The sequence below is a fragment of the Elephas maximus genome, chromosome 4 (genome assembly GCF_024166365.1).
Source record: "Elephas maximus indicus isolate mEleMax1 chromosome 4, mEleMax1 primary haplotype, whole genome shotgun sequence".
Taxonomy (NCBI): Eukaryota; Metazoa; Chordata; class Mammalia; order Proboscidea; family Elephantidae; genus Elephas; species Elephas maximus.
In genome coordinates, this window is record NC_064822.1 from 130838310 (window position 1) to 130857275 (window position 18966).

The 18966-nt window shown below is 39.4% G+C and overlaps 1 protein-coding gene across 1 annotated transcript in view; it reads right to left on the reverse strand.

The window, feature by feature from the left end:
• Nucleotides 1-6963: 6963 nt before the first annotated feature.
• The window catches only part of BEST3 (bestrophin 3), a 44006-nt gene continuing 32003 nt past the window's right edge, over nucleotides 6964-18966 (reverse strand). Inside the window, exon 9 of the mRNA XM_049884963.1 lies at nucleotides 6964-7915. Within this exon, the coding sequence (XP_049740920.1) occupies nucleotides 6964-7915 (952 nt within the window). The remainder of the gene's footprint in view (nucleotides 7916-18966) is intronic.

The window sequence follows — 18966 nt, forward strand, 5'->3', positions numbered from 1 at the left end:
TCCCAATTTGAGTAACTGGAGAAAATGTGGTTTTCTTGCCCCTAATTTCCAGGGTAATAGCTTCAGTTTTCTGTTTGATGTGCCAGGGATCTGCCGGCTGCACACAGAGTCGGTGAAGGGAAAGTTTGGCAGGCAGTATAATGTTTGTTGGGATAATGTATCTTAATCTTTACCAATGTGTTTGGATCCTTCTTCTGGGTTTTGTAAGAATTGAAATAGGAGAACAATCCTGTTTTTATGAATTGGTTCTTTCATCTCAATGGCCATTTCAGTGGAAAAGGCTGCCCTAAAAATTAGGATTCATTGTTGTCTTTGTTAGGTGCTATCCAGTTGGTTCTGACTCATAGTGACCCTATGTACAACAGAATAAAAACTGCCTGGTCCTGTGCCATCCTCACAATCGTTACGTTTGAGCCTATTGTTGCAACCACTGTGGCAATCCATCTTGTTGAGGAGCTTCCTCTTTTTCATTGACCCTCTACTTTACCAAGCAGGAAGTCCTTCTCCAGGGACTGGTCCCTTCTGATAACATGTCCAATGCACGTGAGACAAAGCCTCGGCATCCTTGCTTCTAAGAAGCATTTTAGCTGTACTTCTTTCAAGACGGATTTGTTCATTTTTCTGGCAGCCCATGATTATTCAATACTCTTCATTGGTACCATAATTCAAAGGCATCAACTCTTCTTTGGTCTTCCTTAATCACCGTCCAGCTTTCACATGCATATGAAATGATTGAAAATATCATGGCTTAGGTTAGGTGCACCTTAGTCCTCAAAGTGACATCTTTGCTTTTTAACATTTTAAAGAGTTATTCTGCAGCGGACTTGACCAATGCAATACTCTGCTTGATTTTTTTGACTGCTGCTTCCATGGGTGTTGCTTAAGAAAAACAGTAAGTGTACAAAAGGATTTAGGATCTGCTTGAAAGAGTTTTTTTTTTTTTTGGAAAGACTTTGGAGCCCTGGTGGTACAGTGGTTAAGGGCTCAGCTGCTAACCAAAAGGTTGGCAGTTGGAATCCACCAGCCTCTCCTTGGAAACCCTGTGTGGCAGTTATACTCTGTCCTATAGGGTCATTATGAGTTGGAATCGACTTGACAGCAATGGGTTGGTTTTTTGGGTTTTGAGAGAGTTCATGTGAAAATCCTTGGTTATTACTACTAATAGGCAATCATTTGAACAGAGCAAGAGAATACTGTGTGGTTTAAAATTAAGAAAGTTGTGTGTCAGAGTTGTATCCTTTCACCATACTTATTCAATCTGCATGCTAAGCAAATAATCTGAGAAGCTGGACTATGTGAAGAAGAATGTGGCATCGGGATTGGTGGAAGACTCATTAACAACCTGCTATATGTACATTACACAACCTTGCTTGTTGAAAGTGCAGAGGACTTGAAGCGCTTACTGATGAAGATTAAAGGCTACAGCCTTTGGTATGAATTACGCCTCAACATAAAGAGATCAAAAATCCTCACAACTGAACCAATAAGGAGCACTATGATAAACGGAGAAAACTGATGTTGTCAAGAATTTCATTTTACTTGGATCCACAATCAACACCCATGGTAGCATCAGTCAGGAAATCAAATGATGTATTGCATTGGGCAAATCTGCTGCAAAACACCTCTTTAAAGTGTTAAAAAGCAAAGATGTCACCTTGAAGGCTAAGGTGCGCCATGATATTTTCAATCACCTCATATGCATGTGAAAGCCGGACGATGAATAAGGAAGACCGAAGAATAATGATGCCTTTGAATTATGGTGTTGGCCAAGAATATTGAATACATCACAGACTACAGAAGAATGAACAGGTCTGTCTTGGAAGAAATATAGCCAGATTGCTCTTTGGAGGCAAGGATGGCGAGACTTTGTCCCTTGTACTTCGGACATGTTATTAGGAGGGACTAGTACCTGGAGAAGGACGTCATGCTCGGTAAAATAGAGGGTCAATGAAGAAGACCCTTGACAAGATGGATTGACACAGTGGCTGCAACAATGGGCTCAAACATAAAAACAATTGTGAGGATGGCTCAGGACCAGGCAGTGTTTTGTTCTGTTGTACATCAGGTCCTATGAGTTGAAACTGACTCGATGGCACCTAACAACAACAACATTACTACTAATACCGTAACATCTCAGAAATGTTTGTTGTTGCTCACATAGATGATGATTGTGATGTCAGAAGGGCAGGTGAAATTAGATTCTTGTTTGGCTCTTGCAGGGGATTTTTACAGTTGTAGCTATTATTTCTAACTAACTGATAATGATCAGGTGTAGGGAGATTAGATACCCTGAGAGGGTCCTTATGATGGATTGAATTATGTCCCCCAAAACAAGTCTGTATCAGTTTGGCTGGGCCATGATTCTCAGTATTGTGTGATTTTCCTATATGTTGTAAATCCTGTCTCTATGGTGTTAATGAGGGAGGATGGGTGGCAATTGTGTTAGTGAGGCAGGACTCAATCTACAAAATTGGATTGTGTCTTGAGGCAATCCCTTGACACATAAAAGAAAGAAGTGAGCAGAGAGACAGGACACCCCATACCGCCAAGAAGGCCGTGCAGGGAGCAGAGCGTGTCCTTTGGACCCAGGGTCCCTGTGCAGAGAAGCTCCTAGTTTGGGGGAAGATTGATGAGATAACCGACAGAGAGAGGGAAAGGCTTCCTCTGGAGCTGACACCAGATTTATAGTGGAAAGAACAAGAGCAACTGCTTTTTCTCTGGTTCCACATTTTGATGGAAAGGATTGATACACGTGATGGATTAGGGGAGGGCTTCATCACCATGGTGATGAGGCCTGGGATGTTATGGGGAGCAAAAGGAATGATGAAACACAGTGGAGAAAGGATGATGGGGAAGAAGTTGGAAAGCATGTGGAAAAAAAAAAAAAAAAGAAGCCAAAAAAGAAATGAGAAGGTTAATAAACTGGGAACTTAATGCTATGTGTGCCAGAATAAAAGCTTTCTGAATGAAGGGTTAGAACCCTGGAGAATAAGGGCATTCTGAAAAGCAGATGACTTAGGGTAGAAATTTATTGTGAATCCATGGAAGCAGCAAGCCCTAGTCATCTATCATCCATACGGTGCTGAGTGGGGTTCCCAGCCTCTTTTTCACACAAACTATCTCATGACTCTGCACAACGGCCCAGTGAAATGACCCAAAAGGCAGCCCATCTTATAGATGCGAATATGAGATTCAGAGCACGGGGACTTGTTCAACTTCATAAAGCTACTAAGAGGGAATTTACATGCTGATTTTGTAGTACTTATTCCACAACACCACATGGCTCAGCAGACTCTGAGAGAGCAGATTTTATGATAATGAGGTCTGAGAAACATGACCGAGAATTGAATCAGTTTCTCTGGAGAAGGAGGAAGCTACAGGAAACAACAAACAAAGGATAGATGTGAAAGTGAGTCTTTTCTTCACACTGATGGTAAATTCTACATCTCTATATTGCATTTAAATAATGTTTTATATATCTCAAACTGAGAGTGGTTGCTGAGACCCTGGCGTGGTGGAGGCGGTGAGTAAAGAAGTAGATGGGACTGTAACAGAGGGAGAGAGCAGCCTTCTTTGTTTTGTCAGGGGCCAGTCATCTCTAAATTCTTGAATAACAGGGAACAAGTTATTGGGCCTGTACCTAACTGAATACTGGGAGCCAGTATCAGGGCAGAGTTATCTCTGGAGATGGGAGGGAAGAGAATGCAGTACACAGGGCTTGGGCTCACTGTACCCTCTGGATTGTGGATTCCATTTAATGAAGAATAGAGCTGAGCCTGTTCTTGGCACTGACAAGCCACAAAGAAAAGCCATCAGGCCATGTCTCCGGGTGGTCGAAGTTCCTAGAGCTCAAGTTTAGGCAGGCAGTGAAATCAGGTAAATGAGAAGAAGTCATTTTGTTTTTGCAAATTTGGTCTGCATTGGGTGAAAAAAAAAAAACTCATTTTAGAATGAATACAGAATTTCTACAACTGCTCTGGGCAATTGCTATCTTGAATTCATAGCTGAATTCAACTGTATAAGCTCCGTGAATGGGTCATTACTCAGTTTTCTAGCAAGGAGAAAATAGGAAGTCAATCTCAGATTTTAAGGAAATTAAGTAATTCTCTGGACAAATGTGTATAAGGGATGGATGAAAACAGAATATCTCCTAGTTCTCTACAAAATGTATGATTCTATTTGTGTATAATTTATCACGTTGGATTTAAGGACAAGAAAATGATTATATTTCAAAAGCAACGACTTGAACATGGGATACAGCCAAAGAGAGGAGAATGGGGACCTAAGTTGAATCACCCAAGAAAATGGCATTAAGAAGCTGATGACTGGAAACAGGTTAGAGTTCCTGCCTTTTAGAAGTGTTATATTAGGGCTTGATTCCATAGTGTGTAATGCTTCAGGAATATGTGCTTTCCCAGGTGTTGACATTATTGAAGGGACTGGTGGGGCAGTGGTTAAGAGCTCAGCTGCTAACCAGAAGGTTGGCAGTTCGAATCTACCAGCTGCTCCTTCGAAATCCTATGGGGCAGTTCTACTCTGTCCTATAGTGTCGCTATGAGTTGGAATTGACTCGGCAGCAACGAATGTGTGACACAATCAACCCACATAAAAAAACCATCGATGTATAGTGTCTCTCTTAGTATTATTTATTTTTAGCCCTTTGAGAAAAGCCAGTAAAATAAATGTAATTGTCATTGTGCCCAGGGGTGCCCAGTTGGATACGAGGCCTTGTAAAAGTGTACTAATTCTAACAGAGCATATCATGAGGAATTGGGGAGGGGAAGGAAGGGCCCCTCCAACTTTCTGCTGTCATAAAAAATGAAGAGGATCATGGCCAGGCCTCAAATTTGGAGCAGTGCCCTCCTTTATGAATGCGTAAAAGACACACCGGTAGACTTAAGCTGGGGGGACCCAAAGAGGCCTCCAAAGCTGGAGAGGTTCAGCATGAACTTGTAATGTTGCTCTCCTGGGGCAGCCTTTGGAATTCTGGGTAAATTGCTGGCGTATTCAGGGCCTTACAGATAGCACAGCAGAGAGGGAGCACAGTGGTTAAGAGCGCGGGCTCTTGAGTCAGATAAACCTGGGTTCGAATGCGAACTCTACCATATTTCGTGGTTATGTAACTTTAGGCAAATTATTTTACTTCTCCAAAACCTCTGTTTTTCTCATCTTTAAAATGTACGTAATGGTCTATCCACCTCATCAGATTCTTGTGAGGATTAGTGAGGTTATCTGTGAGCTTTACGCACTGCTCCTGGAACATTGTGAGCATTCAATAAATGATAGCTGTCGTTATGATTTTATTTATTAAGCCATATGTATGCAAGGTTCATCATATGACAGAGATAGTGAGAGCAGCATTCATAAGACATGACCTTCCAGACAAAGTTGGGGATCCTCAAACTAACAGCTAACCCAAGAGCTCCTTGGAGGGAGCTAGTCAATGTCTGTCCCCATCATGTAGTCCTGGACCCCCTTAACCTCCCAGCTCCAATATTCCTACCTAGTCCCAAATAATTTGGTAGACACAGTAACTGGTCCCATGCTGTGACATGATTAGGTTATTTGCTTAAGATTTGGAGTTAAACAGATTGAAGCTATGCTATCCTTAGGTTCCATAGTGTTTGGTTATGTGTGTTTTGTGTCCTCTTGCCTTCATCTTCTCCAGTGTTCAAGCAAAGAGTGGAAGCATAAGAAACGGTAATGGCTGCTGAGGGTGTAATGAGATAATGTCGACTCCTATGCCCCTTCTACTGCTAGGCTGATGGTGTGCCAAGTTTGATTTGTAGACAGCTTTGGTTATTCTGTGGGAGACTTTGCCAGTGGCTTTTTTTTTTTTTTTTTTTTTTAAGCATGACAAGAAGTAAGCAACAGAGTTGACAAGAGAACGTGTTACAACCTGATAGGTGGGACATCAGTCATTAGAGAACAAGACTAGGAAGAAGGGAAGGGAAAAAAGATAAGAGAATAAAGGGGAAAGAGAGAAATACAAAGACCTGAATGTTGAGGAGGAAACTGAAGAAAAATGAAATTTTCTGAAGCTGATGAAGGTTAAGAATTAGGAAATAATACATAGTTATTGAAAGTAGGAATGAGATGACTAGAAAGCCTCAAACAAAGAACCAGTATTAGGAAGGGGGCTTTGGGACATTATCTGATCCATCTTCCTATCTTTATAGCTGAAAAAAAGAAAGAGAAAGAAAAGAAAAGAAAAAAAAAAAGAATCCTTTGTGTTTGGGTCTCAGGCCTCATTTTCATTATTGGCAAAACAAGGGAGTTGGACTGTAATCTACAGTCACTCCTCACTTATCAACATAGTTAGGTTATGAAGTCCAAGTTGTTATGTGAAAGTCAGTGTTATGTGAAAATGGAGGATGATCATATCGAATCACAAAATGAAGGATGACTACATCATTATATAAATGCCAAATTACATCATTACATAACTGCCAAACCACAGAGAATCATGGCCCAGACAAGCTGAGACCTAACCTTGACCATCACAGTGTTACTCTTGCCTTGAACTTTGGTTTTTGTTACCGCCAGACATACATCGTTAATGTGCAGAAGAGTCAGAGAATAGATTTTTTACTATTGCAAATGCAAAATGTCACATAACAAGGTGGTCAATAAATGATGAGCAGTTGCATAAGTTTCTTTCCAAAGCTAACAATCTATGAATATATGGCAATATATATTCCTAAGGTTCCTTGTTTGGTTAAGATACATCACTATGGTCTGTATAACTTCCATGAAAGCTACTCTGTGATGGATATGAATGTATTTGATTTTCTTAGTTTTCAGAAAGTCAGAATCATAATGCCCTCAAAGTTTTAAGTAGCTTATAAAATATATATATATATATATACAGTGTGATAATTAAAAAGAAAAAAAACTATTGTCTTGACCAGCCCCAGATATGTTCTGGAACTAATGCTAAACTTGGGAAAATAAGAATCTAGGCTAGGACAAAGCCCTGGAACTTTCTGGCATTCTTTTAGGCGATTCTTCAGTTTGCTCGTTGTTAAACTCTATGATATCTGTTTCCTTGGTGTCCAGGTTTTCCATTAAGTACAGCATATCAGGAAAGACTTGAGAGCTGGGTACAATGTTGATTCCACCGGTCTCTGGGGATGTTTCTGTATCGAGTAAAAGGGTGGGCTCAGGGCTTGGAGGATCTAGATTTAGGCCTGCCAGGGAGGTGTGGCTGGACTCCAGGCATCCTGGGGGGCTCCACTTTTTCAGGAACCTGTCATTATTAGCAGGGTCTTCCTCAGAAGCAAACTTGAGTATATTTCCCTCAGCTTTGGCTGAAACAGTTTGGGGACTGGGGCCCCTAGGAGGTATACCCTTCTCTGGGGGAGACAGAATTGAACTTGCAGGGTCCTCTTGCTGCCCAGTACTGCTTGACTGAACCCCGGTAAACTCAAAGTTCAAGAGGGAAGCAGTGGAATCATGGTGGTGGTCATCTGACTTGGGCACTGGTGCCTCGGCTGCTGTGATCAATACCTCGGGGACCTGCGGCATTTTGGTTGGGGAGGCCTTCATACTGGACTGTGGGGTCAGACTCTGTAAAGTGCTTGTCCAGCTGGTTTCCCTGATTGTGGACAGTTCTGCTGTGCTAGAATGCAGCTTGGGGCTCTCTTCCAGGGAGTAGGACTGATTCCGGGTGGGTAAGGCCCTGTTGGGATTTCTCCAGGGCAAGTCCAGCAGGTCTCTGGCTGGGCTAAGGTCGCCTGGTGGGAAGAACGCGGAGCTGTCACTGGCCTGCCTCCCAAAGCTTCTCCTCCTGGGGCTGGAGGGGTGTTCGTGGGCACTCAGGAACCTCTTGACTCTTCTAATCACAGAACGTCGGTGGCCATGCTTCTCATAATCCCACAGCCACTCCTCACCAGGAAAGTCAGACTCAGACAGCCTGAAACACAATGACAAAATACAGGCAGAATAGCTTCAAGGGGTTGCCTTCAGGGCAGAGCCTCAAAGCTAAGAGCTTGGTATTTTCCCATTACAGATTTTGAAATGAGAGAGTGATACTTCAACTTGGGATTGTCTAGCAGATATTCTCAAACTTTTTGGTCTCAGGACTCTTTTATATTCTTAAAAAATTACTGAGGACCTCAAAATTTTGTAGGTTGTATCTGTGGACATTTAATATAAGTAATAACTTAGAAGTTTAAAAAACACAAGAATGTACAAGCACACGTTCCATTAGCTGTTATGTGATGACATTATCACGTATCATGCCCTCTCTGGAAAGCTCCACCTTACACTGGTGAAAGATGAGAGTGAAAGAGGCAAATAACATGTTAGTTTACTGAAAGAAGAAATTTGTTTAATGAGTCAATCAGAATTTACAGGGCTTTTTTTTTTATTGAGTGATTAGCTGTTGGAGAACAGGGAGTGCCCAAAAAGGAGCTCCCTCAAGCATCTCGAGTGCAGGTTTTTAAAGGCAGCATGGCAGCGGGTTTAGGGGATTTCCAGTTGGGAAGTTGTAATGATTAGATCTTAACATGTCTTTAATCAAACATAGGGCCTTACAAAGCGAGGGTCTTTCTGTCATTGGTTTCATAAGTATACGTGTCTGGTGGGAATTGGTTGTTTTGGTATGGTGAGTCAGAAACATTTTTAACTGTCACATGGTTCTCCTGGGGAAAGTTTTTGTGGCTTGAACACTTTGAAAACTCCCTATTCTTTCAAGGTTTGTGCCTGGCACAACTGGCCATTTTGATTTACTGTTCTCAGAAAGGGTTTGCACCTTGCACAAATGATCATTAATTTTTATTTAATATTTAACAATGGTATAATGAAAATGGTTTTGATCTTAGGAGCCTGGAAGGATTGCAGGGATTGCTGTTGTTGTGTGCTGTCGTGTCGATTCTGATATATAGCGACACTATAGGACAGAGTAGAACCACCCCATAGGGTTTCCTAGGTTGAAATCTTTATGGAAGAAGATCACCAGGGGTTTGCACCTGAGGAGCTTCTGGTGGGCTTGAACCACTGACCTTTTGGTTAGCTGCCAAGCACTTAACCACTGTGCCGCCAGGGCTCCTTACAGGGAACCCTAAGGGTCCCCTAAACACACTTTGATAGTCATTGATTTAGAAACTTTGACAATAAAATAAAATAAAATAAAAAGATATTCTATGCATTTTTCTCCTTTATTATAAGTGAACTAAGGTCGTGTCTCCCCAGGATCCACGAAACTTTCCAGAACAATGGATCCTAGCTAAATTCAGGAGAACGCAAATAACGGCTATCTTTTTTTGACTATGTACTATGAGCCAACTAAGCATTTTGGATACATTAACTCACTTGATTATCACAACAATGCTCTGAGTTGGTATTATTATTATTCACATTTTACAGATGAGCAGACTGAGGCTTAGGGAGATTCATTAAGCCCACGTACCCAGTGAGGGCTAAACCTAGAGGTCTGACTCCAAATCCTTTTGATATAGCATCTATTTCATAGCGGCTCTGTGGGAGAAAGACCTGGAGATCTGCTTCTGTAAAGATTACAGCCCATGGGGGAGTTCTACTCTGTCACATAGGGTCACTATGAGTTGTAATTGACTCCACGGCACCCAACAACAGCAACAAGTGATGATGTGACTCCAGGGGCAGAATAATAAATAAAATACAATTCTTGCCCAGAGGTAATTTGGGAATATTGACAAGTAAACAATCTGGTCAATTATTTGCATTTCTGTCTGCTCAATTACCATTAAGGAAGGAGAAATGTGAATCTGTGAAAAGAGAGTATTTATTGAGGTGGTGAGGGCTGATGGTTGGGCTCCACCTGTGATTAAGTTTAATGGATTTGCCATTGCTAAGAATTTCCTGTTGTGTTTTTAACATTTAAAAATAAACAGATAATCCTGCCATTTTGAACCTGAGTGGACAATTGAGGCAATGATGAGGGCTATTTACTACTAAAGTCTACTCGTGGCTCAGATTACTTGGTTATTTGTTTCACATCTCTGTGGATTTAGAGTCTTAATGAGATTCCAAGAACTACTTAAGCACTATGCTTAAGCTACAAGTGCTGCTCACACTGACCCTGGGAGAGGCAGTGACCAGACCATCCCAGTCCAATGTCTATACTGACATTATGATGAAAAGAAAATTTTAAGTCTGCCTGTTGTTTTTTATGTGACATAAAGGAAAAAGCTAGGACAGTACAATATTGATATAACCTGAAAGGGCAAAGTGAGCAGCCAAAGCAAATGTTGTTCCTCCGTGTTTATGAATAAAAGATGGGCAATTGAGATGATTAACTAGCTAAATGTCCTGGTATGGGGTTCCATTACAGCTGTGTGCTGCTATTCTAAAGCCCCAGCAGTGCCCTTGGCTCCAGATAGCCTTCTGGCCCCACCCTCCCATGCAGGGCTCAGATTCTATTACATTGACTTGAGAAATGCAGATTCGTGCTTCAGCAGCCTCAGTGACCCTGCTCGTTAGATTTCCTTAGGTCAGATCTACAGTCACACTTCACAGGAATCCATTTAGTTAGGGAGGACACAGGAGGAGAGACAGGCCCAGTTGTTCATTAAGATTGCCATACTGGATGTGCTCTGGGAATCTGAGGTCGATTGGCAATCTCTCTTTATAGGATAAGTATCTATCCTCCATCTGGAATCTCATGTATTTATTTGGCATTTGTTTTCCTTAACTACCTCTTCTAAACACAAAACCTCGTAAGAAAGGGAAGCTACTCAAAATCTTCTAGGAAAAAATGTTTGTATTATTATACAAAACTTTCTACCTTTGTACTGCTATGTTGGATCTGTCCATTCAGCTGGGACAAGAGGAGTAAGCCCCTGGGTCATAGATGGGAGAAAAACAGAGAAATAGGGAAGAATAGGTTGTAAATGAGGCTAGTGCTCTTTCTAATGTTCTAGTGACTCAGTCCTTGAGATTGGCAAACCTGCCTCATGAGTCTGTGGTGTGGACACATTAGATTTATCCACTGATTCACCCAACTAATTTTACTGAGTATCTACCATGAACAATTTATTGTATTAGGTATTGTGTAACCCCTAAAGGAACTTATAATTTAAAACGGAGGATAAGCCATATACATAAATATCCACATATGGGGAAAAGAGACCCCCCCCTTTTTTACTATCAGTTGTTTTATTTATTTTCTGCCTGCTTTTTTCTTTTAGTTTTGGTGAAAATATACACAGTAGAACATATATCCATTCATCAATTTCCACATGTATAATTCAATATCATTGATTACATTCTTCATGCTGTATCACTATTCACCCTATCTCTTCCCATATTGTTTCACCACCATTGACTTAGACTCACTACCCCCTGAACTTCTCATCTATGCTTTAGAGTTACTATTGACAATTTGGTCTCATAGATAATTCTTCAAAAGTATGCAATGCTCATGGCAAACATTCTTTACTAATTTAGCTAAACAGTTTTTTAGTTTAAAGGTGACTTTAGGGGATAATTTCTGATCATGGCTTGAAGATTTTCTCAGAAAAAGAAGAGCTGGACTTTGTATACTAAGTATTGTTGTTACAGTGTGCTCTGGAGTCAATTACAACTCATAGCAACCCTATATGACAGAGTAGAACTGCCCAATAGGGTTTCCTAGGTTATAATCTTTATGGAGCCGATCACCAAGTCTTTTCTCCTGTGGAGTAGCTGGTAGGTTTGAACTGCCTACCTTTTGATTAGCAGCCAAGCACTTAAGCAGAACATCAGGAGGGCTCCTTTGATACTGAATAGGAATTAAAAAGTGGAGAATTAGATAAGTAGAAAAGGAACCTGACTCCACTAATTAATAGGTGTGGGTTTGTGAGCAGGTAACCTATCCTCTCTGTAAATCACTTTCTTCATCTGTAAATTGGGGATAATATCCATCTTCAGGGTGACTTACAGAATTGAATGAGATAAGCCACAAGAATGGAATCTTTCTGGCTATTACCAGCCATGGTACACTCACGTGGTATAATTCTCGGATTTTTTCTCGATCCCTGGGGTGTTGATAGTTGCCAGAGCACAAAACTCAGTCTTTTTCAATAAAGAGCTAGAAAGATAGATGATTCCTTTGTCCACTTGAAAATCTCAAGCTACTTGAAAAGTAATATTGATGAATTTTGTCACCCAGAAATGCTTTGGATAAGAACCATGACTTGGGAGTTTTCCATACTGTTAGTCAGAAACTAGGTCTTTGGGAGAACTCTTGGTTGTCTGTGACCTGGGAGTGGCTTTATGTGTCTCATGCTGAAGTGATGAACGATTCCTTTCAGGTTTTTATGGCTATGGAAACGCAGTAGGAAAACTCCCCAGTGCGATGAACCTAATGGCCTTTCATCTAAAGGTTCCAGTGATGGAGGGTTTCATTGTCAACACATGATGCCTTGCTCCTTATTTCTCTGGTCATCTTGGTGCTCAATATGACACCGAAACTGTGCTTTAGGAACAAAATGGTTTAAAGCATAGAGCACACAGAATAAAATAAAAGATGATTTCCCAATGGAAAGGCTAGGATGTACCTTTTAGGTCATTTTATACTTTCTGCTCATTCTTATTTGATTTTAAAAAATGTAGCTGTGGTATAGGGTTAGTACAATCCTGACACCCAAATTTAATGCTGCTTAAAAGGCACAAAAATAATTATAGCTGAAACATTAGATGATAGAACTTAAGTGCTCTCCTTATATTGCCATATATTAGAGAAGGTCACCTTAAAAAGTTAGGTCTTTTGTTCTGGAGCTCATTCAGATTGAGCTAGGCAGGTAATTAGAGATAGGAGGACATTCATGGCAAGTGCCATGCAGCCGGCAGTTTCCAGAAGGTGGAATTTGAGAACTGCTTCTGTGGTGATGAAAATGATTTATTTTGAGAGCTTGCAGAGCCAGGAGAGCTGCTGCTCAGCCTGACACTAACTAGCTGTGTGACCTTGGGAGACTCACTTAAACTCTCTTTGGCTTATAGTATCCTACTTTGTATACTAGAGCCCTGGTGGCGTAGTGGTTAAGAGCTCAGCTGCTAACCAAAAAGTTGGCAGTTCAGATCTACCAGCTGCTCTTTGAAAACCCTATGGGACAGTTCTACTTTGTCTTATAGGGTTGCTACGAGTCAGAACCGATTCGGAGGTACCTAACAACATTTTTTCTTTTTTTTTTAACAACAACACTTTGTATACTGATGATCACAATACTCTACATGCCTGACAGGTGGTTGGGGAGTTCAAATGGGGTGATGTCTATGGAAGAGCTTCGAAGAGCAGAAAATATAGAGGACTCTGTCAATAACTGGCAAACTTTCAGATGTGGTTTTTCAAATCCTCATTGACTTTTCACACATGGTTAGGGAAAATGACAGTGTCTGCCTGATGGTTACTCCCTTCTTTTTCCTTCAAGAGTTTCCTTTAAAAAACATGAATATGCCTTAGAGTTGTCACCCAACAATGAATACCTTAGGAAGGATAACTTAACAGCCATTTAAGGTAAGATAAGGCACTGGGTCAAATGGAGAAGAAATATTAGGATGAGAAGAAGCTGGGTTGTTAGAGGGAAGGAAGATAGGGCTGATCAGGCAGTGGGGATTTCAGAACCAGGACTGCACTGACCTTGCTTCTCAATATAGTTTGTTGCAACATTTGCCATAAACTGACAAACTCTGCAGTATACATTTACTGTACAATATAAATCATTGATACAGAAATATAGAAAAAATGAGAAAGGTTATGCCACATATTGGGTTATTTCTGAAAGGCAGGAGAAAGATAGATTGAGGAGACAGAAAAGGTGATGTTAAGCTAGCCAGGCTAGTTGGTTATAGTAGAGTCTAGAAGGAGCAAGAGCAGGTGTTATTATTTCTACATGTCAAATTGATGTCTGGACTGGGATGTGTTCTTATTTCAATCTCAAGTATTAAAAAGACAAACCCACCAGGAAAGAGGGATTTGCTTTCCTCACAGACACCTGGGGGATGGTTGTCAGCCCCCTGCCTCGTTCAGAGCGTGAGCCCTGCTGCAACCAAATACTGGTACCTACACCAATCACCCCTGCCCCCTAAGACTGTAGGACAGAGACGTACCACACACTTGATGACCAACTACCTGGACACCTGAGCTGAATTCATACAAGAAAAGTGAATGGACTCCTAGGCTGATATACCCGATAACAGCTATAGCCATCCAGTGACAAGACATCAGAGCTTCAAAGGTGAAAATAATCAAGATAGCTCACTCAAGCAACCCATTTGGGCATATCAAGACAAAACAAAGCAAGAAGCTAGGATAAAGTAAGCAAACATAAACTAATACACTAACATGAAGATGGATTGGAGACAACAGTCAATATCAAATCACATAAAGAAGCAGACCACGATTGCTTCAACAAGCTCTCAAAACAAAGACTCAAGGAATCTTCTGGATGAAGGTGCCTTCCTGGAATTAGTGGATGCAGAATACAAAAGATTAATATACAAAACTCTTCAAGAAGAATGAGATCAGGAAGGAGATCAGGCATTACTCAGAACAAGCCTAGGAACACACAGATAAAGCAGTTAAAGAAATTAAAAAGATTATTCTAGAATATAATGAAAAATTTAATAAGCTGCAAGAATCTATAGAGAGCAGTGATCAGAAATTCAGAAGATTAACAATAAAATTACAGAATTAGACAACTCAATAGAAAGAGAAGCAGAATTGAGCAAGTGGAAGGCAGAATTTGTGAGACTGAAGATAAAGCACTTGCCACCAATATACTTGAAGAAAAATCAGATAAAAGAATTTAAAAAACTGAAGAAACCCTAAGAATCATGTGGAACTCTATCAAGAGAAATAACCTACGAGTGATTGGAGTACCAGAACAGGGAGGGATAACAGAAAACACAGAGAGAATTGTCGAAGATTTGTTGGCAGAAAACTTCTCTGATATCGTGAAAGATGAGAAGATACCTATTCAAGATGCTTATCGAACTCCACATAACATAGATGTTAAAAGGAAGTCATCAAGGCATATTATAATCAAACTTGCCAAAACCAAAGATAAAAGAGAATTTTAAGAGCAGCTAGGGATAAATGAAAAGTCACCTACAAAGGAGAGTCAATAAGAATAAGCTCAGACTACTCAGCAGAAACAATGAAGGCAAGAAGGCAGTGGGATGACTTATATAAAGCATTGAAGGAAAAAAAAAAATGACAATCAAGAATCATATATCCAGCAAAACTATCTCTGAAATATGAAGGTAAAATTAGGACATTTCCAGGTAAACAGAAGTTTAGGGAATTCATACAAACCAAACCAAAACTACAAGAAATACTGAAGGTAGTTCTCTGGCTAGAAAATCAGTAATATCAGATATCAACCCAAGACTAGAACACTGGGCAGAGCAATCAGATGTCAACACAGATAGGGAAATCACAAAAATAAATCAAGATAAAAAAACTCTCAAAACAGGGAAATAGCGATGTCATTATGTAAAAGAAGAGAACATTAAAACAATTAAGAGAGACTAAGAAATATAGTCATAAATCTTTCACATGGAGAGGAAGACAAGGTGATACAAAGAAATAAAAGTTAGGTTTAAACTTAGAAAAATAGGGGTAAAAGTTAGAGTAATGACAAAGGAGACTAACAAACCTACTCATCAAAATAAAATACAAGAAAAAAATAAAGACTTAGCAGAAAGAAAACCAACTACAACAAATAAGAGGAAAAGACAATACATAAACATAAGCTACTCAAAAAAAAAAAAATTTTTTTTTTTTTTTAAAAAGCTACTCAGCACATAAAAATTAAGTGGGAAAAGGAAACTATCAACAACACACACGAAAAAAAAAGAAAAATGACAGCACTAAACTCATACCTATCTATAATTATACTGAATATAAATGGACTAAGTGCACCAATAAAGAGAAAGAGAGTGGCAGAATGGATTAAAAAAACACAATCTGTCTATATGCTGCCTACAAGAGACACACTTTAGACTTAGAGACACAAACAAACTAAAACTCAAAGGATGGAAAAAAAATATATCAAGCAAACAACAATCAAAAAAGAGCAAGAGTGGCAATATTAATTTCTGACAAAATAAACTTTAAAGTTAAATCCAACACAAAGGATAAGGAAGGACACTATAAAAAAACCCCAGTATGATTAAAGGGACAATATACCAGGAGGATATTACCATATTACATATTTATACACCCAATGACAGGGCTGCAAGATACATAAAACAAACTCTAATAGCACTGAAGAGTGAGATAGGCAGTGCCACAATGAACAACACACCACTTTTGGTGAAGGACAGAACATACAGAAAAAAGCTCAATAAAGACACGGAAGATCTAAATGCCGCAATCAACCAACTTGACCTTGTAGACATACACAGAACACTCCACCCAACAGCAACCAAGTATACTTTCTTTTCCAATGTGTATGGAACGTTCTCTAGAATAGACCACATATTAAGTTATAAAGCAAGCCTTAGCAGAATCCAAAACATCGAAATATTACAAAGTATTTTCTCTGACCATAAGGCCATAAAAGTAGAAATCAATAAGAGAAAAAGCACAGAAAAGAAATCAAACACTTGGAAACTGAACAATACCCTGCTCAAAAACGACTGGGTTATAGAAGACATTAAGGATGGAATAAAGAAATTCATAGAATCCCATGAGAATGAAAACATTTCCTATCAGAACCTTTGGGACACAGCGAAAGCAGTGTTCAGAGGTCAATTTATATTAATAAATGCACACATACAAAAAGAAGAAAGGGCCAAAATCAAAGAATTATCCCTACAACTTGAACAAATAGAGCAACAAAAGAAACCCTCAGGCACCAGAAGAAGGCAAACAATAAAAATTAGAGCAGAATTAAATGAAACAGAGAACAGAAAAACAATTGAAAGAGTTAACAAGACCAAAAGCTTGTTCTTTGAAAATATTAACAAAATTGATAAATCATGGCCAAACTGACAAAAGAAAAACAGGAGAGGAAGCAAATAACCCAAATAAGAAATGAGATGGGTGATATTACAACAGACCCAACTGAAATTAAAAGAATCATATCGGATTACTATGAAAAATTGTACTCGAACAAATTGAAAACCTAGAAGAAATGGATGAATTTCTTCAAACACACTACCTACTTAAACTAACACAAACAGATGTACAACAACTAAATAAACCCATAACAAAAGAAGAGATTGAAAAGGTAATTCAAAAACTCCCAACAAAAAAAAGCCCTGGCGTGGAGGGCTTCAGTGCAGAGTTCTACCAAACTTTCAGAGAAGAGTTAACACCAGTACTGCTAAAGGTGTTTCAGAGCACAGAAAAGGACGGAATACTCACAAACTCACTCTATGAAGCCAGCATATCCCTGATACCAAAACCAGGTAAAGACACCACACGAAAAGGAAGTTATAGACTATATCCCTCATGAACTTAGATGCCAAATCCTCAACAAAATTCTAGCCAAAAAAATAATTCACCATGACCAAGCAGGATTCATACCAGGTATGCAGGGATGCTTCAACATTAGACAAACAATTAACGTAAATTATTTATCATATAAATAGAACAAAAGACAAGAACCACGGATTTTATCAGTTGGTACGGAAAGGCATTTGACAAAGTTCAACACTCATTCATGATAAAAACTCTCAGCGAAATGGGAATAGAAGGAAAATTCCTCAAGATAGTAAAGGGCATTTATACAAAGCCAACAGCCAACATCATCCTAAATGGAGAGAGTCTGAAAGCATTCCTCTTGAGATCAGGAACCAGACAAGGATGCCCTTTATCACTGCTCTTATTCAACATTGTGCTGGAGGTCCTAGCCAGAGCGATTAGGCTAGATAAGGAAATAAAGTGCATTCAGATTGGTAAGGAAGAAGTAAAAGTATCTTTATTTGCAGATGACATGATCTTATACACAGAAAAACCTAAGGAATCCTCAAGAAAACTACTGAAACTATTAAGAGTTCAGCAGAGTACCAGGATACAAGATAAAAAAAAAAAAAAAGGATAAACATACATAAAACAGTTAGATTCCTCTACACCAACAAAAAGGGCATTGAAGAGGAAATCACCAAATCAATACCATTTACGGTAGCTCCCAAGAAGATAAAATACTTAGGAATAAATCTTACCAGAGACATAAAAGACCTATACAAAGAAAACTACAAGACACTACTGCAAGAAACCAAAAGAGACCTACATAAGTGGAAAGACATACCTTGCTCATGGATAGGAAGACTTAACATTGTAAAAATGTCTATTCTACCAAAAGCCATCTATAGATACAGCACAATTCCGATCCAAATTCCAGCTATGTTTTTTAATGAGATGGAGAAATAAATCACCAGCTTCATATGGAAGAGAAAGAGGCCCCAGATAAGTAAAGCATTACTGAAAAAGAAGAACAAAGTGGGAAGCCTCACTCTACCTGATTTTAGAAACTATTATACTGCCACAGTAGTCAAAACAGCCTGGTACTGATACAACAACAGATATATAGACCAATGGAACAGAATTGAAAATCCAGACATAAATCCATCCACATATGAGCAGCTGATATTTGACAAAGGCCCAAAATCAGTTAGATGGGGAGAAGGCAGTCTCTTTAACAAATGGTGCTGGCATAACTGGATATCCACCTGCAAAAAAAAAAAAAAAAGAAACAAGACCCATACCTCACACCATGCACAAAAACTAACTCAAAATGGATCAAAGACCTAAATATAAAATCTAAGACGATAAAGATCATGGAAGTAAAAATAGGGACAATGTTAGGAGCCTTAATACATGGCATAAACAGTATACAAAACATTACTAACAATGCACAAACACCAGAAGAGAAACTAGATAACTGGGAGCTCCTAAAAATCAAACACCTATGCTCATCCAAAGACTTCACCAAAAGAGTAAAAAGATTACCCACAGACTGGGAACAAGTTTTAACTATGACATTTCTGATCAGT